Genomic DNA, 27,121 nt, shown 5'->3' with positions numbered 1-27,121 from the left:
GGGGATTTTTTGTTGCCTTGTTAGGGCTGATATGGCTATTTGTTTAGAAGGGATGATGGAACTGACAACTTCCTCTTTGGTACTGCTATACTGGGACATCTGGGACAGGGCATCCACCAGGATTGTTTTTCTCTCAGGCAGGTAGTGGAGGGTAAAATTGAACCAGTTGAAATATTGAACCCACCTGACTTGTTTTGATGATAGTTTTCTGGGAGCATTAAGCACCTCCAAGTTCTTGTGGTTGGTCCAGACCTTAAAAGTGACTCTGCAGCCCTCTAGGAATTGCATCCATGTGAGGAGGGCCCAACAGACTGTATGTTTCTTTCTCCCAGACGGCTTTTAGGTTTGGTCCCTCTTCAGTGCAGTTTTTCATTCCATTCTCACAGTCCATCCTTGATCAGCCAGTTCATTCTGGTTTGACACCTCTGACTTCTATCATCCTGTCATTCCCTCCCTTCCTCCCCCTGTCCATTCCTTACTTCCCCAAGCTCCTCCTCCTCCCCTGTGTTTTATGGCAGGGTGCCGTGAAGTGAGGTGTGCTGAAGATGGCAGAACCGACATTCTGCCCCCCTTAAAAAAAGGCATCAGTCGTATAGGAGAAAGGAGACAAAAGAGAGAGAGTTCAATGGGATTTATCTGGGTACTTACTATGGAATTTGTGAGGTGTTTTGGGGCTTGGAGATGCTGGGCATCAAACCCATTCTGTCTCAGATGGAGGGAAGTCCTTCCATGCAATTAAGTATTGAATTTTCCCTCTGTGCTTATGAAAGTCTAAAATCTCTAACTTAAAAATGCTGCTCTCCTTCAATTAAAATGGGGATTGGAGGTGGATTTGTTGTAGAGCATAGAGGAGAAGTGATTGCTGGTTTTAATATGCTATAATGGAACACTGGGTGTATACAAAAATGCCCAGGAAACTCACCCCTAAGCAAGCCTGGTGGTCCCAGTACTTTCACCAATTCCACTTTACACTCAAACACTTGCCGGGGGGAGACTTCCTGGCAGATGCCCTGTCTCATGTACCCCAATATAACAGCATGCGAGCCACCGGTTCTAAACCACTCATCCCCAGTAACCAATAACCACCAGGGCCCAAGCTAAGGTAAAGCCGCAACTGGGTCACCAAACTGGAATCAAATTCCAGAAAACCTTAGAAACAGATGAATGGTTCCAGAAGAATAAACACATGTGCACAATTAAAGATGGACTGCCATGGGTGGGGGAGAAGTTATACATACCAACCACCCAGAGAGTCACTTTCATGCAGCTGTGCCATGATACAAAATCAGCAGGGCACTTTGGATTTGTAAAAACACCACATTTAATCAAAAGTCAATTTTGGTGGCCATCCATGAAAATTTCTAGGACATAGAAAGCTACGTGGCCAGCTGCCCAACTTGGGCAGCTGCTAAGAGGTTGCAAGGAAAATTGCCCGGACTGCTACAACCAGTGGCGAATCCCTTGGCCCCATGGAAAGAAATGGATTTTATAGTGGAGTTACTAGAAAGCAATGAAAACACTGTCATCTGGGTCATTATGGACCTGTTTTCAAAACAAGTGCACTTTATCCCTTGCCAAAAAATCCCCACCGCAAAAGTGTTAGCGAAACTATTTGTGCTGCACATCTACAGACCGCACGGGGCACCCCAACACATCACATCAGATAGTGGGTGCAATTCAAATCAGAGTTTTGGAAAGAGTTTCTATTTCTCTTAGGAACCACCCAAGAACTGTCATCTAGTCATCCTCAGACTAATGGATCGACTGAATGTTCGAACTCAGTACTTGAGCAATATTTAAGGTGCTTTATTAATTTCCAGCAAATGAATTGGATGGACCTACTTCCTTTCACAGAAGTTGCCTACAACAATGCAGTCCACTCCAGCACAGGTTACACTCCCTTTCAAGTAACCACCAGCAAAGTTTCAACTCTATGCCAGAACTAACCCCAAATGAGCCGGTAATCCCATCACTGAAAGAGTGGATATCCCAATTACAAAACACCTGGCCAGTTGTTACGAAAGCCTTAGACGAAGCTACAAAAGCACACAAAACACAAGCGGATAAAAAAAGAGTCGAACCTAAACCATTCACTGTACAAGAAATTGTGTATTTGTCTACAAAATATCTAAAATCTCTACAACCCTCTAAAAAACTTGGTCCAAAATATATAGGACCTTTTCCAATTAAAAGTATCATAAACCCAGTAACAGTAGAATTATAATTAACAAAGAACCTCAGACAAATACACTCAATCTTTCACTGCAGCCTGCTGAAACGAGAACAGTCACCCTTACGGCCAAAAATCCCCCTCCACCTCCAATCATGGTTGAAGGAGAACAACACTTCGAAATAAAAGAAATCCTAGATTCTTGAAAATACCATGGGGCAACCCAATACCTAGTAGGTGGAAACACCTTCCCTCCTCACAGAATGAGTGGGTCCACAAATGTCACATTAGAGCACACAAACTGTTAAAAAAGTTTCATACGGAATATCCCAACAAACCCGACTAACCCCTATACCTGTTTGTTTCTCTAGAGGTGGATCTCTCCTATTTTTAAGGGGGGCAGAATGTCAGAACCCATTTCTATTTCATTTCTATCTATCCCCTCTGACACAAAATCAAATCTCACCTTTCCCTGGGTTCTGCCATATTCCCAAGGGAGAGGGGAGATGTGCCCATGGGTTTATTGCCTCTGCTTCCTCTATCCGCTACAATGTAACATTTTGCTTTCCTGCTTCCTATCTCTCTCTCTGAACTTTCTCTCCATAAACTAGAACAAGGGAATAAGGAATGTAACCTCCGTGCCTGGTTTATTTCTATGCTCTCAGAGGAAAGTGTGAAGAGCCGGCCAGCTGTCGCTGTGTGAACCAGAAATGGGCCAATGTTATCTCCCCTTTTCCCACAATGGACCTAACACCTGGGGATTGGCAGTACCCACTGGCCGGATGAACTATGGGGTGGGGTCTTGCTTTCAACAGTTTCTGTTGAAAAAATTGTTTCCAAGAGTTCTGCTTTCTTAAGATGTGGGATTGAAGTGGGTCCTGACAGCTTTATTCATCTCTGTCTGTCGGAACCATGACACATTGCTGAAGTGAAAGATTCACTTTTACTAAATTCAAGCAGTTACAGCATAAGCAAAACTGAATTTGAATATTCCCATGCAAAGCCTGTATTTTCCCCACTTCTCTGCCCCCTCCCCTTGACCAGTCCATTAGTATCCAATTGTGTTCATTTTAGATGTTTTGGAAATGGCTTTGAGGTTTGGTGTCTCTTTGATGCAGTTTCACATTCCACTCTCATTGTCCATCCTTGATCAGCCGGTTCATTCCAGATTGACACCTCTAGTTCCTATCATGCTGTCATTCCCTCCCTCTCTTTCTCCCCCTGTACATTCCTTAATTCCCCCTCCTCCTCTCCCTCCTCTGCATTTTATGGCAGGATACCAACGAAACAAGGTGTGCTGAAGATGGCAGACCTGACATGTAGCCTGATTTGTTGTATGTAATAAATATGAGGCACTTCTGAGAGAGATTTATATGACATTTTGTAATGAAAGGTATCAAAATTTGGGAATTGTTTCCTTTTGCTTCTTTCCCTACAGTATGAAGAAGACATGTCACTTAAAATCAAGTATATCAATATAAATTTAAGCAATATAGTTTTACTGAGCAACACTGGGAAAGAGAACCTGTTGAATTTTGGATCTTCAGGAATAAATGAAATAAATTTTGCAGCATACCTGTCAGAGGTAAGGTGTTGACTAAATTGCTTTTCAGCTGACTGGGATGGAGAAAGAGATGAGAAATGGTTGACCCTCTAATTCCAGAGACCTGACGGGGAGGTGTTTTTCACTTTGCTTTCCTCTGATAGCTATAAGATCAACTGTTATATAACAGAATAACAGAGTTGGAAGGGATCTTTGAGATCTTCTAGTCCAACCTCAAACTCAGGCAGGAGACCTTATGCCATTCCAGACAAGTGGCTGTCTGGTCTCTTCTTCAAATATATACTGTATCATCAACACACAAAGAACTTTGCCTCATTTTTTTTTAAAAAAGACCATTGCTTATGTATCATGACCAGTCAGGCTGCCAAAATCAGGATGGGAGCAAACACATATGTACTTTTTAAAAACCTGTCTTTGTCCATTGAAGGCTTGTCAATCTTTGTTGTACTACCAGACTGATATTTTGCTACTACATTCTAACCTTGTTCTCCCTCTACAAAGTCTAATGCTGTATGATTTCCCCGCCCCCTCTAGATTAACAAGAGCATCACCAAAATTGATCTGTTGTTATATGCGAATGATTTGGAAGAAAGAGCAGATCAGCTGGTAAGTTTGATTTCTTGCTGTGAAATGGTGACAACATACAACAATCTTCCAATGATCTGAACGAGTGACAATAATAGATTATTCTATATGGAAGCATGCAGGTAGGGAAAGAAGGAATATTATTTTTATTTTCTGATATTACTGCTTTTCTACTCTTTAATAAAGGCAGAAATCTTACATATTGGAAACTATACATTTAACTGTTTTCTTGCATTTCTAGCCCAAAGGAGCATTAGAAAACGCTTTGAAAGGACATGCAAATACAATTCGGCTGATACATAACCAGCAAGTTGTTCCACTGGAACAAGGAATGGTAAAAAATTTACAGTGACATTTTAATAAGCTGTAATATTGATAAACTGGAGCAAGTTCAGAGAAGGGCTACCAAGATTTATTTATTTGTTTGCTTATTTATGTGTTAAATTTATATAGCTGCTCATCTCACAAAAGAAATTACTCTGGGAAAGATGCAAAAAGCTACAAAATATTAATTACTAAATACAAAACAATTATTATCATTAAAACATTAACACCTATAAGGCATATACATAGAATGAAGGCTACTGCTAAGCTTGTAAGCCGCCCTGAGTCTTCGGAGAAGGGCGAGATATAAATGGAATTAAATAAATAAATAAATATGAAAGCAAAACTAAAATGAGGAAATATGTGAAGGGATGTTAATAATAACCATCTCAATACTTCATCAGTGCCCTGGGGTCCTCATGGTAGATGGCAGATGGTGAAAAGATCTGGGTATGTTTAGCTTGTAGACAAGAGGTTTAAGAGGGACATGATGCTTGTCTTCAAATATCAAAGGCAGCTATAGCTTTGACTTATTCTCACTTGTTCGAGAAGGGAAGACTAAAACAAATGGAATGAAACTTCAAGGATGTAGAAATAAAGTAGACTTTAGGAAGAATGTATTGACAGTAAGAGTGTTCAATCACCAGAATAGGTTATTGTATGGAGTGATTTCTTCTCCTTCACTGAAAGTTTTCAAGCAGAGGCTTTATATAGGGATGGTATGTGCATGAACTTGATGATCTCATAGATCCCTTCCAACTCTATGATTTTGTGACTCTATTGTGTTTGGGAATCAGTGGACATACAAATTAGGTGGCTGGGTGAATGGATGGATGGATTGATGATACATTTTGAAATTTTCCTCAAAAATTTAAACATGGACTTAATTCTCCTAAAGTGATTTCTAGAATAAAATAGTACTTTTGAACCTGCTAGACCATTTATAGACCTCATTAAACTAGAGGATGCCTTCCTATGTGAACGTAGCCTTGGACCATTATGTTTCCATTTTTTTCTGGTGCTTAACTGAGAAAGAGATTATTAGTTTGCTTCCACTAATAAATTAAACTTAATTATACCAGGGTAAAAATTCTTGAATATTATAGAGGTTAGGTTGTGACCTGAATAGTCATGAAGATTGCTGTGGCTTTCTGTATCTTGCTTGATTTCAGGACTTTTGATTTTTTTTCTGTGTCTGCATGTGCTAATTTTCTATTAATGTTGTGGCAATTTGTCTTGAATATCTTCTTCTCTGAAAAGCCTATTCTGCTTTACTGGCTTTTTTTAATATATAATTTTTCCTGCTGAACTATTCTTAATCACTCTCAATCTTCTATTCCCAAAAACTGGCTGTCAAGAAATATGTTAGAGCTAGGGTAAGTGTTTTTTCTTTCTTATACTGAAATTGAATAATTAACTTAAGCCTGCTTCAAGCCATTGGCTGTTCATCTTTATTAGGCTTGATCGTAGTTAGGCTTGGTTTTAGTTGAAGCAAAGACTAAAAAAGTATCAAAGGCTTCACTGTAAATTGCCTTTGCTAATGTTGAATCTGTTCATTCAATAGCTAGAAGTATTTTTAAAAGCATCAAAGCATGTTAAAAATCATGAACACTAGCTACATAGATTTGTAAAGGAAATAATTTTGAGATACTTTTATAATCTTGTAGCAAAGACATGCAAACACCTGTTTTAATGCTGGCCCTTTATAATTGTACATAGATGAATATCTAGTAGCTGATTAGTTAAACTGCATGATACACAAACCAGTGCCATAAGAGTTAGGAAAATACTAGAACTATGTGTTCCTATAATTGCTGAGCTGCTTCTATAACCTTCAGCCCATGTTAAGATTTGTGCTTTTTTTCTTGAATTGTACAATTTAAGCATATGCACAGCATCCCATATCAGTCATTATTCTCCAATGCTGTTAAGAAAAAAAAATAAGCATAAAAAATACCCACTCTCTGCCCTTGAAATAACTGGGGCAAATAGATGAATGTTTGCAAACACTGAGTGCCTTGAGTATAAGAGAGGAATCCTAGGAAGCTGACTAAAATGGAAGTTCTCCCAAGTCTGAAACCTTCACCATGCATTTTCAACAGAAATGCTCTTTAAACTATATTTTGCAGCACTCACTGAGTTAATTAGATCTATTTCCCAAAGCACATGGTGTTATGAGATAGAAAGGTTTTCAATTGTTTCTCTATTATTTGTAGCCACACTACAGAACAGCATTGGGAAAACTTGCAACCCACAATATGGCCTCATTGATTGTATAATATGTAATTCTGCCCTTTAATGGAAATATTTGGATTTAAATTAGCACGTGACTATATATTAATCCCCCTTCATGGATTACTGCCTTGTCGTGGCAAAGGGGCTTGCATAATTCAATGAAGCTATGAGCTATGCTTTGCAGGGCCACCCAAGATGGAAAGGTCATAGCAGAGAGTTCTGACAAAATGTGTTCCACTGGAGAAGGAAATGGCAACCCACTCCAGTATCTTTGCCATGAAAACCCTATGGACAGTACCAAAAGGCAAAATGATATGACACTGGAAGATGAGCCCCTCAGGTCAGAAGGCATCCAATATGCTATTGGGGAAGAGCAGAGGGCTAGTACTAGTAGTGCCAGAAAGAATGAAGTGACTGGGCCAAAAAGAGTCAATAGTCAATAAAAGAGTAGGAAAAGCAATACTGGGATACAATCCTCAAAATGACAGAATGATCTCAGTTCGAATCCAAGGCAAACCATTCAATATCATAGTAGTCCAAGTCTATGCCCAAACCACCAGTGCTGAAGAGGATGAAATTGACCGGTTCCATGAAACCCTACAGCACCTTATAGAACTAACACCAAAAAATGATGGATGTCCTTATCATCATGGGGGATTGGAATGCTAAAGTAGGAAGCCAAAAGATAACCAGAATAACAGGCAAGTTTGGCCTTGGAGTACAAAATGAAGCAAGGCATAGGCTGATAGAATTTTGTCAAGAGAATATAATGGTCATAGCAAACACTCTTTTCCAACAACCCAAGAGACAGCTCTACACATGGACATCACCAGACGGTCAACACAGAAATCAGATTGACTATATGCTCTGCAGCCAAAGATGGAAAAGCTCTATACAGTCAGTAAAAACAAGACCAGGAGCTGACTGTGGCTCAGACCATGAGCTTCTCGTTGCAAAGTTTAGGCTTAAACTGAAGAAAATAGGAAAAAGCACTAGGCCACTCAGGTAGGAACTAAATCATATCCCTGACGAATAAACAGTAGAGGTGACAAATAGTTTTAAGGAATTAGATCTGATAGACAGAGTGCCTGAAGAACTGTGGACAGAGGTTCGCAACATTGTACAATAGGTAGCAACCAAAACCATCCCAAAGAAAAAGAAATACAAGAAAGCAAAATGGCTGTCTAAGGAAGCTTTGCAAATAGCTGAGGAAAGGAGGGAAGCGAAAGGCAAGGGAGAAAAAGAAAGATACGCCCAATTGAATGCAGAATTCCAGAGAATAGCTAGAAGAGATAAGAATGCTTTCTTAAATGAACAGCACAAAGAAATAGAAGAAAACAATAGAATAGAGAGGACCAGAGATGTTTTCAAGAAAATTGGAGAGATGAAGGGAACGTTTAATGCAAAAATGGGCATGATAAAGGACCAAAATGGCAGGGACCTAATAGAGGCAGAAAAGATTAAGAAGAGGTGGCAAAATTACACAGAAGAACTATACAAGAACGAGCTTAACATCCCTGATAATCACAATGAGGTGGTCACTGAACTCGAGCCAGACATGCTAGAATGTGAAGTGAAGTGGGCCTTAGAAAAGATGAGCACAACAAAGCTAGTGGAGGTGACAGTATTCCAGCTGAGCTATTCAAAATCTTAAAAGACGATGCAGTAAAAGTACTACACTCAATTTGCCAGCAAATTTGGAAAACTCAACAGTGGCTACAGGATTGGAAAATATCAGTTTACATTCCAATTCTAAAGAAAAGCAATGCCAAAGAATGTTCAAACTATTGCACCATTGCACTCATTTCTCATGCTAGTAAAGTTATGCTTAAAATCCTACAAGCTAGACTCCAGCAGTATGTGGATCGAGAACTACCAGAAGTACAGGCAGGATTTCGAAGAGGCAGAGGAACTAGAGATCAAATTGCCAACATACGCTGGATCATGGAGAAAGCTAGAGAGTTCCAGAAAAACATCTACTTCTGCTTCATTGACTATGCTAAAGCCTTTGATTGTGTTGATCATAAGAAACTGTGGCAAGTTCTTAAAGAGATGGGCGTACCAGACCATCTTATCTGTCTCTTGATAAACCTATATGTGGGCCAAGAAGCAACAGTGAGAACTGGACACGGAACCACTGATTGGTTCAAAATTGGGAAAGGAGTCTGGCAAGGCTGTATACTGTCACCCTGCCTATTTAACTTATATGCAGAGCACATCATGAGAAAGGCAGGGTTAGATGAATCAAAAGTTGGAATTAAGATTGCCGGAAGAAATATCAACAACATAAGGTATGCAGATGATACCACTCTAATGGCAGAAAGTGAAGAAGAACTAAAGAGCCTCTTGTTGCAGGTGAAGAAGGAGAGTGCAAAAGTTGGCTTGAAACTTAACATTAAGAAAACCAAGATCATGGCATCCGGCCCTCTCAATTCCTGGCAAATAGATGGGGAAGAAATGGAGGTAGTGACACTTTTTATTTTCCTGGGCTCCAAGATCATTGCAAATGGTCCCCAAGAAATTTGCAGATGTAGCCAAGAAATTAAAAGAAGCTTGCTCCTGGGGAGGAAAGCCATGGCAAATCTAGACAGCACACTAAAAAGCAGAGACATCACCCTGTCAACAAAAGTGTGTATAGTCAAGCTATGGTCTTCCCAGTTGCAATGTATTGCAGCGAAAGTTGGACCATAAAAAAGGCTGAGCGCCAAAGAATTGAAGCCTTTGAACTATGGTGCTGGAGAAGACTCCTGCAAGTCCCTTGGACTGCAAGGCGATCAAACTGGTCAGTCCTAGAGGAGATCAACCCTGACTGCTCTTTAGAAGGCCAGATCGTGAAGCTAAAACTCAAATACTTTGGCCACCTAATGAAAAGGAAAGACTCACTGGAGAAGAGCCTAATGCTGGGAAAGATTGAGGGCAAGAGAAGAAGTGGATGACAGAGAATGAGGTGGCTGGATGGAGTCACTGAAGCAGTAGGTGCGAGCTTAAATGGACTCCAGAAGATGGTAGAGGACAGGAAGGCCTGGAGGAACATTGTCCATAGGGTCGTGATGGGTCGGACACGACTTCACAGCTAACAACAACATATATTAGTCAGAGACTTTAAAGCAGTGTTTCTAGCTATCAATGTTTCTGAAGTATGACTGAGGAATTCTGGAAGTTGAAGTTCACACATCTTAAAGTTGCTGAGGTTGAGAAACACTGCTTTAAAGTAGTATTAGGAAATAGTCTGTGTTCATCCACTTAACATAAACTTCTGTTCCTGTTGCAGACAGATGAAATTTTAGGACCATCCACCAAATAGGCATAGTAAATTTATGCATTGATTATATTTTGAGTATACTAACTAAACCAAACTAGTTGTGGTACTATTGCTACATGTCTTTATTTTCACAATTCTAACAACTCCCCCACACATACAAATCTTTATTGTATAGTAAGCATTAAAAGCAATGGTGTAAGAAGTGTTTGGTTCAAGCTATTTGTTGAGTGCAGTATAAGATGATAGAGACAAAATCTTTTCTTTATTTTAAACCAGAGCACTTTAAACCAGAGTATTCAGTTACTACAGAAAACTTCATTAGAACTTCCAGTAAGTTTTTCTCTCTTACTTTCTAGAATAAATGAACATTTATTTCTCAGTATTTTGCTTATAATAGGCCAACCTTTGTTAAAAACTAGCTATTGTTTTTAACGAACTTTTGAAAAGTTTTAATTAAGTATTAAAAAATAAGCAGAACATTTTAGCATACATTATCACCATTTAATAGGAAATTAAGTAAAAGGGAAGTGATTTATAGACACTGTTTGAAAACCTTAAGTCATCACATTTGGATGGTAGGCTTCACTTAAGTTTTCTTTGACTTTTCCAGGAAAAAGTGAGAAGTGTTATCAGTGCCATCGAAGCCACTCAACTTCTTATAAACAATAATGCTTCATTTATAATTGTCCAGGTAAATATCTTTGTCATAGTAACACTTAAAACAAATCCTTACCCGGAACATAGCTTGGAATTCTTATATGCCTCTTAACAATGGTTTCTTTCTTTCAAGGAAGCTAAGAAATACATGGATACTATCTTAGGTTACTTTGAGCAGTATTCAGTGTGGGTGAAGGATTCGGTAAGACCTTTTGGTTATTGGCTTGTTTTCTCATCAGTTATGGAAAGCTAGTTCAAATATGGGAGAGGCTGCCAAGAATCAAAATTTAATACATTTCTGTCTTAAGATAGGTGTGGAAAAGCATGTTCATGGACACTTAAATTTCATTAGAACATCAGATCTGTATCTTATCTCTTTTAGATTACGACACAAGTAGCAACCTGTAAACCGATTGCAAATACGATTGATACAGCTGTCGATATTTTTCTATGCAGCTATATAATGGATTCTTTGGTAAGCAGGAAGTGGGGGAGGATGCGGGTGTTAGAGCAGGCTTCATTTAAGCCATCTCTTTCAGAAACTTTATCTGCCCTTTAGATTGGAGAAGCCAATATGATTGTAAATTCTTTTCTATTATTTCATCTGTGGATTTATGTCATTTTCTATTGAATTCCTCATAAAAGAAATTTATTTGGAAATGGACTCAGATAACCAGCCTTATTCAAAAATATCTTTATCAAGATAAAGGAAGGATATAAAGGAAATAACTTTATCAAGATTAAGGAAGAACTTGTAAATAAGAAAAAATGCCTCCACTAATATGTGTCTTTTAGCTATCTGAAAATACTAAGTCAAGAAAAAATATTTTTTTAGTGCCATTTAAATGTGAAACCAAACTAGAGTTTGATGCCATGTAAAATTAGCTGTGCAATTATTTGTAAATATGACTTTTTGTTTTAGGCATCTTCCTGAATCAGAGCTTCACAGCAGAATGGTTTTATGATCTCATAAAACTGAAAAGTGTTGTGTAAAAATGGCAGTTTCTATGAATTGCAGATGATTCTTGAAAGCTGATAGCATACTTGGAAGCCAGGCCCTTTTTTTGCATGATTTTGTCCCTGATATCTTCTGCTTAGGGTTTTACAATCTGGTCTCTGGTTTCAGAATGGGACCCTTGGCCATGCCTCCTTCTCCCACCTCTGGCCTCAGCCCATTTACCATCAGCCTTCCTCCTTGGCTAGCCCTCCCTGCCCATTCTCCCTGGCCAATGGGGCCCTTGCCCTCCACCTCATGCCCTTCAGCCCGACCCTATCACCGAGGCATCCTTTGTTTCGGGCCTTTGGCTGCACGGGACAAATAACCACCAGCCAATTGGGTGGCAGGGGCAGTGTCTGATGGGTGATCACAGGGGCCATGGAGGGGGCAGTGTGCGATGCAAGATTTTTTTTTAAAGGTGCTGTGGCTGCTTCACAAGTTTTGGGACCTGGCAGCTCTGTCACCAGGACCGGAGAAGGGGGAGTGGCAGGGGGAGTAGCAGCCACTGGGACCACTGGGGAGGCAGACAGGCAAGGGTGTGTTGGGGGAGACCAGGAAGGGAGGGATGGTGTCAGGACCCGCTTCAAAACATCTTCCCAAGAAAGCAGAACTCTTGGAATAGATTCATCCCCAAAAGAAATTTTATTAGGAGAAGTTGACAGCAGGCATAGAGAGGTAGGATCTGAGGTTTTCTCACTCAAATCAATAGTTTAAAGGAACAAAAAGCGAACCGCACCCCAACAGTTCATCCGCTCAGTTCAAACGGGCCCATCCCCAGGTGTTAAGTCCACTGTGAGAACATGGCTGATAAGATCCTGTTCCCAAGGCTGTGAAAACATTGTTGGGTCTTTGCACCTTCTCTTCCGCAGCAAGAGATAAGCCAGATGGCAGGAGGAACATTCCTTTCTCACCCTGGGATGGCATCAAGGGGAGAATAGTTCAAACAGCAAGCAGATAGAAGAAGTGGAGAGGATACATTGTAGCAGCTAAGCAGATGGTAATACACATACAATTCCCCAAAAGTCTCCCCCTCCCCCCAGGAGTGTGGCAGAACCCATAGAAAGGAAAAGAAAAAGAAAAGGAAAAAGACCCCCCCCCCAAGAAATGGGTTCCGACAGATGGGCACCTCAAGGAGGCTTCAGAAAGAGCTTGGCTGGCAACTCAAAAAAAAAGAGGGGAGGAGGAGCCCCTTCCTCTCTTCCTGGTCCCTCCAACACATTCTTGCCTGTTTGCCCCCCAGTGGCCCCGGCGGCTGCTACTTCCTTGGCCACTCCCCCTCCCTCCAGTCCTGGTGACAGAGCTACCAGGTCCCAAAACTTGAGGAAAAGCTGCAGCACTTTTTTAAAAAAATCTTGCATCACACACTTCCCCCTCCACAGCACCAGCAATCACCCATCACACACTGCCCATGCCACCCAATGGCTGGTGGCTATTTGTACTGTGCAGCCAAAGGCCCGGGACAAAGGGTGCCTTGATGAAAGGGCTGGCTAAAGGGTGCGAGGCAGAGGGCAAGGATCCTATTGTCCAGGATGAACAGGTGGCAGAGGGCCAACTGAGAAGGAATGCTGGAGGTAAATGGGCTGAGGTGGAAGGTGGGAGGAGAAGAAGGTGTGGCCAAGGGTCTGTGCCTGAAGGTCCTAGACCCTCTGGTTTGGCTGGTTTGGGCTGCCCTTTTCACAGAGGGATCTCTAGTAAAGCTCTGATTCCACAGGGTAAAGCTTCATCCTGGCTCACCTGGAGAAACAAAACAAGAAGGAAACTGAATTCAAGGCTAAAGTAAACTTTCCTGCAGCCATTTTTGGTGGCTTCCATTTCAAGAAAAGACTGAATGGCCTTTGATCTCATTAGCAGTAAATGCCTTTGCTAAATTGTAGGACTTAGTAAACTATAATTGAACAACTGCATCCCTTGAAACATACATTTTCATCCTTCTTAAAATTGAGGTTTTGCTTGATTATTGCTAGAATATTGGAGTTACTCTAGTTTGGTGTTTTTACCTATGTGAAGGATGAATAGCTTTGAGATGAAGCATACAAAAAGAATGAGAAGGAAGCATTGTAAACAGCTTGGATTAGATATGCATCCAATTGTTCTGTTTCCTTTCTGCTAGAATGCTTTCTGGTTCGGACTAGGAGGCTGCAGTATCTTGCTTATCCCTGCCATTATTTGTGCAGTGAAACTAGCCAAATTCTACCGCAGGATGGATACCGAGGACGTGTACGATGAGTAAGTAAGAGTAAAATGAGTCAGAGAAGCAGTTGGCAGGATGGTGTGGCTATAGAAATTGAATGGATATATAAATTATCAGAGGAAGCTGTAGCATTTTTAGCTCGTGATGGTGTAAAAACGTGATGGTGTAAAAACTCATTGGGTCATTTTTGCTTGGAATCAGTGCTTTTTTTGTAAAAGAAAAAGCTGCCGGAACTCACACATGTCATACAACCCGCCTTGCCTACCCTACAAGATTCCATCCAAAAACGGTGCTGGAACTCCGTTCTCAGCGTTCTATGACAAAAAAAGCCCTGCTTGGAATTATTTAAACTTTCCTCCAAAATTGGATGAAAGAATGAGATAGGCTGAGCTATTAGATTTGGATCATGTAAGAAAAATTAGGCTTCTAAGAGCTGCAGGATGCACAGACTTTAAAACACATGCCTGAAGTTTTAGGGTTTAAGGAAAAAAGAAAACCCAAGCAGAAGAAACAGGTTAACCTTTTGCTAACCATTTAACTAATGTATGAAGGAAATGCACCACAGTAGCAATGAGGGATTTTAACTACCCTGACATGGACTGGGAAACAAACTGCATCAAGTGGGAGATGGAACATGTTCCTTACAAGCCTAGCTGACAACTTTGTCATCCAAAAGGTAGAGGAGAAAATTAGAGGGTCAGATATACTGGACTTACTTCTTACTAACAGAGATGAAATGATAAAGGGGGTTGAAGCTGCAGGAACTTTGGGGGAGAGTGATCATGTCATATTGGAATTCAGTAGAGTATAGATACAAGGAATAGAACAAAATCGAACAAAATCAAAAGTCTTAAACTTTAAAAGAGCTGATTTTAACAAACTCAGAAAGAACTTGGGAAGGATTCCATGGATGAAAATCTTAAAGGGAAAAACAGCAAGGGAAGCTTAGGACAGGGCTTTTCAACCAGTGGTACGGGTACCACCTGTGGTACATATGCACCTGGAAGGTGGTACATGACCATCCTAGAAAAGTGGTAGCAGGGGAGGGGAATGAGCTGAACCGGTGGCAGCACCGCACAAGCCAGAGCAAGAGATGGCTGGAGCTGCAGGGCTGTCAGGGCTCAGCAGAAGCACCAGGATCAGCGCCAGGCGCCAGCTGGAGCTTGGCAGTGATCCTGGTGCTTCTGAGCCCAGAAGAAGCACCAATCAGCTGGAATGTTGCAGCATCTCCAGGGTCTTGTGATTTACATTCAGATGCTTGGCAACTGATTCATATTTATGACAGCCACAGTGTCCCAGGGTCATGTGAAGTGATTAAAACCTGCTGCAACCACCCAGCAGAGGGGGGGCAATAAAAACCAAATACCCCCCACCCCCATTGCTAATCCTCAACAGAAATGTTCACAACAATGAAAACCTCAGACAGGAGGAAGAGCACCGCTGGGCGGGCAGGCAGGTGTCTTGCTCAGCTGTGGCTTGGGGGGCACTTTTTCAGTGCCATTGTAACTTCAAACAGTCACTAAGCAAACTGTTGTAAGTCAAGGGCTACCTGTACTTCATCACTTTTTTCTTTTTGTCATTAAATTTTTGACACCTTGCTAAGTGACTGGTGGTAATCGGATGTTGCCATATCCTAATGGGTGAAAAGGTTGAAAAGCCCTGTACTACTGTACTAAATGAGCCTTGCTGACTTAGAACCTAAACCAGCAGGACTCTTCTTACTAGGGTTGCTGTTTAGCACTACTGTTTCCCTGCCTTTATTTAAAGACATGCAAAGACCCAAAAGTTTTCAGAAGCAATTGGAATACAGAGGTTTAAGGACAAACCAGTTTGTTGCTTTAAATATAACAAATAATGGATTTAAATATAGAGATTGAAGGCAAGCTGTACCACTGGTTAATTGTCCTCACTGTTAGGAAGGTTCTCCTTAATTCCAGGTTGCTTCTCTCTTTGGTCAGTTTTCAGCCATTGTTTCTTGTCCTGCCCTCTGGTGCTTTGGTGAATAATGTGACCCCCTCTTCTTGGTGGCAGCCCCTCAAATACTGGAATACTGCTATCATGTCACCCCTATTTCTTGTTTTCTTTAGACTAGCCCAGGGGTAGGCAACCTTGGCTCTTTTATTACTCATGGACTTCAACTCCCAGAATTCCTGAGCCAGCTGTGCCTACCCCTGGGCTAGCCAAACCCAAGTCCTACAGCCATTCTTCATATGGTTTAGTCTCCAGGCCTTTAATCATCTTAGTTGCTCTTCTCTGAATTTTTTCCAAACTCTCGACATCTTTTTTGTGATATGGTGATCAAAATTGGCTGCAGTATTCCAGGTGTGGTCTCACTAGGGTTTTATAAAGCGGTACTAATACTTCACTTGATCTTAATTCTATGCCTCTGTTTATACAACCCAGGATTCTATTAGGTTTTTTGGCTTCTGCTGGCTCATAGTCAAGTGAACGTCCACTAGGAATCCAAGACCCCTCTCACAGTTACTATTTTTAAGCCAGGTCTCGCCCAATCTGTACTTGTACCTTTCATTTTCCTGCCTAAATGTAAAACTTTGCTTTTCTCCACATTGAAACTCATTTTGTTGGATAGGGCCCATTGTTCAAGTTTGCCAAGATCTTTTTGGATTCTGAGTTTGTCTTCTGGGGTGTTGGCTATTCCTGGCAGTTTGGTGTCATCTGCAAATTTGATGAATTCCCCTTCAATTCCCTACTCTGTCATTGATGAAGATATTGAAGAGCACTGGGCCTAAGACTGAACCTTGTGGTACCCCACTCTTTACTTCTCTCTATGTGGATGTAGTGCCACTGAGGACTACTCATTAAAGTTTGCCAGCCAGCTACAGATCCATCTGGTGGTAATGTTGTCTATTCCACTTTTTTCTAGCTTATTTTCTAGCTTATTTCACTTTTTTTAGGTTGTGGTCTACTTTATCAAATACCTTACTGAAATCTAAGTATACTACGTCCACAGCATTTTTCTGGTCTACTACTTTATCAAAGAATGAAATAAGATTGGTCTGGCATGATTTGTTTTTAGCAAACCTGTGTTGGTTACTAGTTATAACATTGTTTGCTTCTAGTTGCTTGCAGATATGTTTTTTTTTATCATCTTTTCTAGGATCTTCCCAGGTATTGATGTTAAATTATATGGCCTGTAGTTTCCTGGGTCTGTTTTTTCCCCTTTCTTGAAGATGGGAACCACATCAGCCCTTTTCCAATCCTCAGGTACTTCCCCGTTGTCCACAGGATTTATGAAAGATGTGGTGCAATGGTTCTGAGATAACATCTGCCAGCTCCTTCAGAATTCTGGGATATAATCTGTCAGGTGTCAAGTTTCCGATGTATGAGCTTTTCAAGTGACTCTGAGGCATTCGATGTTAGCAGCATTGACATCAGGTCCCAGTGATTTATATTCATCAAGGTTGGATAGGTGTTCTCTTACCATTTTCTTGTTTATTTTAATTTTTGTTTCTAGTTTGTCTTTTTGCAGTATTTTTTTGTATGTTGTGCTATAATTTCTTTTTGTGTGAAGACTGATGTAAAGAATGAGTTAAGCAGCTCTGCTTTCTTCCTATTGCTTGTTACTTCCTTGTCATCTTCTCTCTTTAGTGGACCTACAGTTTCCTTGACTATTTTCTTGTTGTTAATATGTTAGAAGAAACTTTTCTTATTTTTCTTGATTTCTGTTGCAAGTCTTTGTTCATTCTGAGCCTTTGCTTACCTGACTTTCCTGTCTTTGCATGTTCTGCCTGTCTGCTGAAAATCAACCTTAGGTATGTGTCCCTCTTTCCCTTTTTTGTATTTGTCCTTTTTATCTTTCAGTTTGTTTGACAGATCTTTGTGCAGCCATGCTGGTTTCTTCTTGACTTTCTTGTTTTTCTTTCTCAGTGGTATTGTGATGGACTAGGCTTTTATGATAGCATTTTTCAGACTTTCCCATGCTTCTTGACTTGTTTTCCCCTTTAGGATTTTCATCCATGGGATCTTTCATAGGTTTTCTCTGAGTTAGTTAAAGTCAGCTCTTTTGAAGTTTAAGACACTGTTTGGATTGTTTTCTATTGTTAGTGTTTGCATTATATTAAATTCCAGTATGACGTGGTCATTACATGACCCGGTCTTATATTTGTTTTTGCCCCCAAAAGAGGCACTAGGTCTTATTTTTGGGGGGTGTCTTAACTTAGAACCACTACAGCCAGGCCTCCCACACACCGACATCTGTCATGCCACTACATGATTTCTTTGGTGGCCGCTTGCCACCATTTGTGGCTGGATGCCATGTGGCACATTGTGCCGTTGGCAGGAGGCCGCATGGTGCTTCATGCCATTGCTGCTGCTTGTGGCAAGAGGCTGCATGGTGCTTCGGGCTGTTTCTGTTGCTCGCAGCAGGACGCCACATGGTGCTTCATGCCTTTGCTGCCAGTCACAGCAAGAAGCCACATGGTGCTTCAGGCCATTTCCGCTGCTCGTGGCAGGATGCTGCATGGCTCTTTGGGCCATTTCCATTGCTCATGGCAGGACGCCGCATAGCGCTTCACAGTGTTGCCATTGCTTGTGGCAGGATGCCGTGTGGCCTCCTGCCAGGAGCGACAGCAATGGCCCTCAGAGCTGTGCAGCTTCTTACTACAAGTGGCAGCAATGGCATGAAGCACCATTCGGTATCCTGGCAAGAGCAGTGGAAATGTCCTGAAGCACCGAAGCATCATGCAGCTTCTTGCTGCAAGCAGCAGCAACAGTGCAAAGCACAATGTGGTGTCCTCCTGTGAGTAACGGAAATGGCCCAAAATGCTGTGAAATCTCCTGTTGTGAGCGGTGGCACTGGCATGATGAGCCACACAGCTTGACAAGTGTCGGGGCATGGGAGGCCTGGGTTCAGTGGTCCTACCAGTAAGGTAAGAGGGTGTAGGGTGTGTGGGCCAGCTTCACCCCCACACCCCACCCCTGCCCTACCTTGATTTTTAGATGTGTGCCTATATTTCAGGGGGTTATATTAGCCCTCCCCCTGAAAATCAAGCTGGGGCTTACTTTCTGGAGGCGGCTTACTTTTAGGGAAACATGGTAGATGCTTATTTGCATCTGTCTTCACACAAAAGAAAAAAAAGTCCAATCTACCAAAAACAGAACAATAAAAGACTAGGAATACAGATTAAAATAGACAAGAACACCTGTCCACCGTAAGCAAGTTTAGATCATCAGGACCAGATGGATTACATCCTAGAGTTCTGAACGAGCTATCAGACATGATCTAGGAACCATTGAACCATATCTTTCAAAGATCCTGGAGCATCAGGGAAATACCAGAGGACTGGAAAAGAGCTAACATGGTTCCCATCTTCAAAAAAGGGGAAAAATGAATCCAGGAAACTACAGACCAAATCAGCCTAACATCAATACATGGGAAGATCCTGAAAAAGATAGCAACAGATCTGCGAACATCTAGAAGCAAGCAAAGTTATAACCAGAAGTGAACATAGATTTGTCAAAAACAGATCATGCCAAACAAGTCTCATTTCATTTTTTGACAACGTGACTAAATTAGTGAACCAGCAAAATGCTGTGGGCATAATATAGTTGGATTTCATTAAGGCATTTGACAAAGTAGACCACAACCTCTAGTAAGTTGGAAAAATGTGGGAAGACAGCATCACCACCAAATGGATTTACAGCTGGCTGACAAACCACACTTAACATGTAGTCCTTAATGGAATTACATCTACATGGAGGGAAGTAAACAGTGGGATACCACAAGGTTCTGTCTTAGGCCCAGTACTTTTTAATATCTTCATAAATAATTTAGATGAGGAAATAGAACTCATCAAATTAGCAGATGACACCAAGCTGGCAGGAATTTCCAATGCTTCAGAAGATAGCTTAAGATCCAGAAGGATCTTGACAGACTTCAACAATGGGCCCTATCCAACAAAATGAAATTCAATGGTGAGAAAAGTATGGTTTTACACTTAGACAAGAAAAACCAAATATGTTATGGAATCGGTAGAATCTGGCTCAATAGCAGTAACTGTTAGAGGGATCTTGGGCTCCTTGTGGATGATCACTTAAATATGAGCCAGCAGTGTGCTGCAGCCATCAAAACAGCCAATGCAATCCTAGGCTGCATGTCAGAACCCACTTCACATCTTAAGAAAGAAAGACTCTTGCAGTCATGATTATCCAAGCAGGAATTTTTACTAAGATATAGATGATAGAGGGTATAATAGATAGGATCTGAAAAATCCCCTCACAGATCGATATTTTTAAAATGTCCACAAGCAAACTGCACCCCTCAGTTCATTCAGTCAGTTCCAGATCAGCCAAGCTCCAGGTGGCAAGCCCCTCATGGGACAAACAGGATCATTCCCACGCCATCACATTTCACCTGGAGAAACCATCCAGATTCCGGAACCATTCCTCTCTCACTTTCCACCCCTTTTCTTAGCTGTCCGCAAGATAAGAGGGGTAATTGGTTATATTGTGATGGATAGCAGACAGGGGGATACACAAAGGTTCCAATTAAGGAAGGAAGTGAAATGCTTGTTCCCTCTTCTCCTTGGGAATGGCAGAATCCAGGGAAGGGTGAGATTTGGGTTTTGCACAGAAGAGGCAGTTAGAAATGAAATATAAATGGATTCTGACACTGCATTAACAGAGGGATAGAATCAAGATCATGTGAAGTAATTAGTACAGCTTTATAAAGACTTAGTAAGTTCACAGTTAAAATACTGCATCCAGTTTTGTTCACCATACTATAAAAAAGATGTTGAGATTCTGGAAAGAGTGCACAGAAGAACAAAGATGATTAGGAGGCTGGAGGCTGATATATATGAAGAATGGTTGCAGGAATTGGGTTTGTCTAATCTAGTGAAAAGAAGGACCAGGGGTGACATGATAGCAGTATTCCAATATTTGAGAGGCTACACCAAAGAAGAGGGGGTCAACCTAGTTTCCAAAGCACCAGAAGGCAAGACAAGAAATAATTGATGGAAAATAATCAAGGACAGAAGCAACCTAGAACTAAGGAGAAATTTCCTTACAGTGAGAACAATTAACCAGTGGAACGATTGCCTTCAGAAGTTGTGGGTGCTCCATCAATGGATGTTTTTAAGAAGAGATTGGACAGCCATTGTCAAGTTTCCGACGTATGGGCTTTTCAAGTGACTCTGAGGCATTGTTTACCTTAAAAGTCCTTTATTAGCCTAATACACTGGCAAATGTTTGCTTGAAGGAAGCTGGAATCTGAAATCTCCACGCCTTGCACAATATATTAAAACACAATTCTCCACCTTTCTAATTCTGTCATTAATCATATTCTCCAATTAATTTAAACAATCAGTTTCCCTTCCGTTAGAAAACCCGCCAAGGTCTTATCTTCTTAAGTTAGAGATGGCCTTGAAGGTACAATCCTACTCGTCCCTCCCCCTTAAATTAAATCTCTTAAAGCAGTACACAAGTTTAACATATGAAATAGCTACTTCTTGTCAAGCAATAACATTCGATGTTAGCAGCATTGACATCCGGCCCCCCCTTACAAAAAGGACAGATCCATCGGGTCGTTCTCCCCTTCATCATCGCTGTCAACACTGGGTAAAGTGGGGGTGGGTCCAGTCGGTGGGCCAGCATCCTCCTGGGTGGGGGACGTAACCTGGGTAACGGGCTCCTGGGTGGCCCAGTTGGACTTTTCTTTCGATGGCTGCTGTGTGGGTTTCTTCCTCATTGTTTGTTCTGGTCTACTCTGCTGTTGTGGGTAAGGAACTGGCAGTTTGCTGCTCGATGTCCCTGCTGTCCACATTGAAAGCACTTGATTGGCAGACATGTAGGTGGTCTAGGTCTTTTGTCAGTAGCAGTCGTTGGGGGTTTTCAAGGGGGTGGTAGCCATCTGGATCCTGGTTTTGGCACAGCTTCAGATGGGGGAGGTTTTTTATAGTGGGTGAGTGAGCTGGACATCTAATTTCACTGCTGCCTGGTGCCATTCACACGGGTGGTTGGGTACAGCTCGGTAGATACATGCCTGAGAAAGGTGGTGGTCTAATCCTTCTCTTAAAAGATGAATTATTGATTGCTCAGGCCATCTCTCTATCTGATCTGCCATCTTTCGAAACTCCCACACATACTCTAGGGCAGGCCGGCCAGCTTGCTTTATCTTATGGATTTGTTCTTCTACTTTGAGGGCAATGGATGTGTCCTCAAATCTTTCCCTGAGCCCCAGGAGGAAAAGGTGGGGGTCCTCCAATTCAGGGGCCTGCTCATTATATAAATTGTTCAACCATTCAGATGCTTCTCACTCTAGGTTGGATGCAATCACATCAACCATCGTACCCGGGTCCGGGTAAGAGTGACCCCAGCGATTCAAGTGAGAGCATACTTGGTTGAAGAAAATAATCAGTTTTTCTGGGTCCCTATCAAAGGTTGCTCTGAAGGGTGGGCTCATCATTGCTTGCTGGAGCCCCCATTGCTGCTGTCACCCCCCTTGGTTGTTGATTCACTGGCTGCCAGGGCCCCCACTGGTGTTGTGTCTCCAGTTGCTACTGGCCCCACTCTGGTTGCTGATTAATTACTGCCAGGGCCCCCCCCTGCTGCTGGCCCCACTGATCCTGCTGTACGTTCAGGGGTTGCATGTTTGGATCCTGCTGCTGCCACCCTTGCTGTCGTCCTCTCACCAGCTCCTGATCTCCAGGCTTCTGCACCACCCCCAGCTGTTGCAAGGCTTCTATTAGCTGGGGCAAACTCAGAGGTTGTTGGCCTTTCTAATAATAATAATAATAATAATAATAATAATAATAATAATAATAATAATAATAATAATAATAATAATAATAATAAAAATCATCATCATCATCATCATCATTATCATCATCATCATCATCATCATCATAAGTTGGAAGGGACCTTGGAGGTCATCTAGTCCAACCCCCTGCTCAGGCAGGAAACCCTATACCATTTCAGGCAAATGGCTGTCCAGTCTCTTCTTAAAAACCTCCAGTGTTGGAGCATTCACCACCTCTGGAGGCAGGTTGTTCCACTGGTTAATTGTTCTAACTGTCAGGAAGTTTCTCCTTAGTTCTAGGTTGCTTCTCTCCTTGACTAGTTTCCATCCATTGCTTCTTGTCCTGCTTTCAGGTGCTTTGGAGAATAGCTTGACTCCCTCTTCTTTGTGGCAGCCCCTAAGATATTGGAACACTGCTATCATGTCACCGCTCACCCTTCTCTTCATTAAACTACACATACCCAATTCCAGCAACCATTCCCAATATGTTTTAGCCTCCAGTCCCCCTTTGTTGCTCTTCTCTGTACCCTTTCTAGAGTCTTGACATCTTTTTTACATCGTGGTGACCAAAACTGGATGCACTTGTGGGGGCCTCCCAACCTCCCAACACTGCAGAGTCCCCAGGCTGGGGTCCTCTGTCTCTATGAGTGTGGGGGGCTTGGCAGGGGACTCCTGGGTCTAGCAGGCAGTCTGATCTGCAGACAGGATTTTTCACTCACCCAAGTATTTAATCTCAGCTGACCTGGCTGCTCCAAGGTGCCTGGAGTCTCCGCTGTGCTTAATCCACTCTGATGACCAGTCCAATTCTTCTGGTTGTTTGGTTCTAGCTCCCAGCTGGGAGGATTGCTGAAATTCTTTCCCTTCCAGCTTCTTCGCTGGCCCTTCCCCCACTGGGGTGGCTGCTGGTGCCGAGGAGCTGGCTTCAGGCAATTTTACTCCTTCCATTATGGGAACTTCCCCAACTCATTGCCAGACTGCCTCCCAAACTTGGAGACAGTGATGGGAGGTCGGGACTCCCTAATTAGTTTAAAAAGTAGTGTGGATTCCATCTTGATGTCAAGTTTCCGATGTATGGGCTTTTCAAGTGACTCTGAGGCATTGTTTACCTTAAAAGTCCTTTATTAGCCTAATACACCGGCAAATGCTTGCTCAAAGGAAGCTGGAATCTGAAATCTCTGCCCCTTGCACAATATATTAAAACACAATTCTCCACCTTTCTAATTTTGTCATTAATCATATTCTCCAATTAATTTAAAGAATCACTTTCCGTTCTGTTAGAAAACTCTCCAAGGCCTTATCTTCTTTAGTTAGAGAGATGGCCTTGAAGGTGCAATCCTACTCATTCCCCCTCTTAAACTAAATCTTTTAAAGCAATACACAAGTTTAACATATGAAATAGCTACTTCTTCATTTCTTGTCAAGCAATAACATTCGATGATAGCAGCCTTGACATTTTAAAGTATTTTGTTTCTTCTTTCATTTTCATTTTCAATGTAAGCCTGTCCAATTGTGCACAGTCCAAAATTTTCCTAAATGTGTCTTCTTCCGTTGGTGTGTCTTCATTTTTCCAATACTGTGCAAATGTAATTCTTGCTGCTGTTGGTACATGTAATATTAAATATGTACATTTTTATCATAGTTTTCTGTGATTATACCTAAAAGAAATAGTTCTGGCTTAAAACCACATATGTATTTTTGATCAGAATTTTTTTGCTTTAGGGCATGTCCACCAAAGTTGGGTAGTACATGCCTGGCTTTTGCCTACATTTCCAACAGTTGCTAGACATGTTTTTAAACATCTTTGCTAATTTTGTAGATGGTAAATGCCATCTATTAAACATTTTATATAAATTTTCTTTATAGGTAGCTTCCTTTGTTATTTTATAATTTCTTTCCCATAAATTTTGCTATTTTTCTAATTCTACATTGCGCCCAAAGTTTTTTGCCCATGTCATATTATAATGCAATTTTTAAACAAGGAATTAAACCAGATAGGATCATATTATCTTGGCTAATTTCTGAGCTGATTCCAAGGCTGATAGTTGACAAATTTCATGGTAGCCAACATTTAAAATCTAAGATACCATTATTCCTTTGATGAGCATTTGATCAGGCTTCTTACCACAGTCCAATGGCAATATGTCCTAATTGCTTTATAGAGTGAAAGATTACAAACTTTTGGAATATATTTTAAGAAAACATTATTTTTTTTAACCTTAAGTACCTTCAGAGAGTTTAATTACTCCTAGCAATAGCAATATCTCTAATATGTTCCTTCAGCATAAATAAAGTAAATTTTAAAGTAAAGCAAATTTCCACAGCAATATTTTCTAAGGAACTAGGGCAGACATGTCAAACACAAGGCCCGGAGGCCGGATCCGGCCTGCGAAGTGGTTTCATGTGGCCTGCGGAGCCTTCCTGGAAACAGTGAGGGAACGGCCCCCGCTGCCTTGGCCCCAGCCCAGGCCAGCTGGAAGCCAATGTACAATTTCGTGGTGGCCATCTATGCTGAAAGACATTCAGTCTTAGCTCCCCAAGGCCGGCTGGAAACAGTGAGGGACTGGCCCATGCCACATTGGCACTGCCCCCTGGGTGCACGCTGGGGAGGTATCACCCTTTGTGAGGAATGAAGAAATGTACCATAACCTGGAAGTGGCCAGCATATGACCCTGCCTACTTTGGGCAGGCTAGGGCCTGGGCAGTGTTGCGCTTCTCTTCAGATTCGTGCCACCCGGCTCAGCCTCTCAGCACTGTCAGGAAAGTGCCCCACTGCCTGCCAAAACCAGGCAGGCTGGGGGCTGGGCAGCATTGCGCAGGTAACATTGACTCTCACACTGCTCATGGCATCCCCTCCCCCAGAGCCCACCAAGCCGGATATGTGAAGTAGGCGAGGGCCATGTGCTAGCCACTTCCAGGCAATGGTGCATTTCTTCATTTCTCACGAAGGATGACACTTCCCCAGCTGCGTTTCTTGCCTGTTTTTCTCCCTCCCTCATCTCAAATATTTTCCTACCACTCTGTTCTAGGAAGGAAGGAAGGAAGGAAGGAAGGAAGGAAGGAAGGAAGGGAGAGAGGGAGGGAGAGAGGGAGGGAGAGGGAGGGTCTGAGGGAAGTCCTGCCTTAGTCCTGCCCTGCTGCCCTTTCACCATCCCCTTGCCCCCTCCTCCTGGCCTATCCTGGGGGGGGGGGTCTCCAATCCTATTGCTAAGGAAGCTTTGGGTACAAAGCCAGGTCTCCTCCCATGGAGAGGGAGTGGGCCTCCCTCTTGACTTTGCCCTCGTACCCATCATGAGCAACCTGGCTAAGGAGAGCAAGCACAGCAGCAACAGCCTTGAGGAGGTAAGTGCAGCTGGGTGCCCCCTTGGGGAAGTGGGGCTGGGCTTAGTGCCGTGGGTTCTTGACGGCTGGGCTGGGCATTTGACCTCCATGCCACCGTCCAACCCCCCCCCCAAGGCCTGACAGGAACAGTGAGGCTCCTCCAGTGGATCATGCCTTAGCACTTTTTTATTATTATTACATTTATATCCCGCCCTTCTCCGAAGACTCAGGGCGGCTTACAAGCTTAGCAGTAGCCTTCATTCTATGTATATGCCTGTTTGTTAGGGCTTTCACACACACACACAAGCGGCATTATTACAAAGTCAGCTTATTGCCCCCAACAATATGGGTCCTCATTTTACCTACCTCGGAAGGATGGAAGGCTGAGTCAACCTTGAGCCTGGTGGGATGCGAACCTGCACTAATTGCAGGCAGCTGGTGTTACTTAAGGAGGCATTAGCCCACTGCTCCACCAAGGCTCATGCCCACTTGCCCTGGTCCCATCTTCTGCCAGAGACCCTCAGATCTGTCCCACTCCTGCCCAGGCCCCCATTGGCACCCTTGATGCAAATGATGTAGAGCTGGCCACGCCCACCCAGTAGGCCATGCCCACCCTGGCCACACCCACCTGGCCCACCAAGGGCAACTGCAATGCTGATGCGGCCCTCAATGAAATTGAGTTTGACACCCCTGAACTAGGGGAAAGGTTGGAAAACAGAAGACCACCCCATTTCACAATTATCATGGACAATTTTGCAGTGAAGTGCCAATTTCTAAAATTGAGGAGGTCTGTCCAGAATTCTTCAAATTCCAAATCTGCTTCTCTCACAAATCACAATATTAAAAATTAATAGACATTGAGAAATCCATAAGTGAAAAGTTGTCTTCTGTAGGGATATTGTCAGAATCCATTTATATTTCATTTCTAACTCCCTCTCTGTGCAAACCCAAATATCACCCCGCCTACTGGATTCTGCCATTCCCAAGGAGGAAAGAGAAGACAGGGGAGTTTATTGCCCCATCTCTTTCCCTTAGATGTAACTTTTTGCTTATTCAGCCT

General features: G+C 42.3%; 1 protein-coding gene across 1 annotated transcript in view; it reads left to right on the top strand.

Annotated features, from left to right (window-relative positions):
* Positions 1 to 27,121, top strand: part of PROM1 (prominin 1) — a gene marked incomplete at its 5' end in the record, with an annotated part of 294,047 nt that overhangs the window by 256,390 nt on the left and 10,536 nt on the right. The window contains 8 exons of the mRNA XM_083366948.1: positions 3,609 to 3,755; positions 4,269 to 4,340; positions 4,561 to 4,653; positions 10,417 to 10,470; positions 10,751 to 10,831; positions 10,931 to 10,999; positions 11,180 to 11,272; positions 13,905 to 14,020. Coding sequence (XP_083223074.1) covers positions 3,609 to 3,755; positions 4,269 to 4,340; positions 4,561 to 4,653; positions 10,417 to 10,470; positions 10,751 to 10,831; positions 10,931 to 10,999; positions 11,180 to 11,272; positions 13,905 to 14,020 — 725 coding nt within the window. The remainder of the gene's footprint in view (positions 1 to 3,608; positions 3,756 to 4,268; positions 4,341 to 4,560; positions 4,654 to 10,416; positions 10,471 to 10,750; positions 10,832 to 10,930; positions 11,000 to 11,179; positions 11,273 to 13,904; positions 14,021 to 27,121) is intronic.

This window comes from Vipera ursinii, assembly GCF_947247035.1.
Source record: "Vipera ursinii genome assembly, chromosome: 7".
NCBI classification, from domain to species: domain Eukaryota; kingdom Metazoa; phylum Chordata; class Lepidosauria; order Squamata; family Viperidae; genus Vipera; species Vipera ursinii.
Note: the sequence above shows the minus strand (reverse complement) of the source record. Positions and strands in the feature narration are given on the sequence as shown.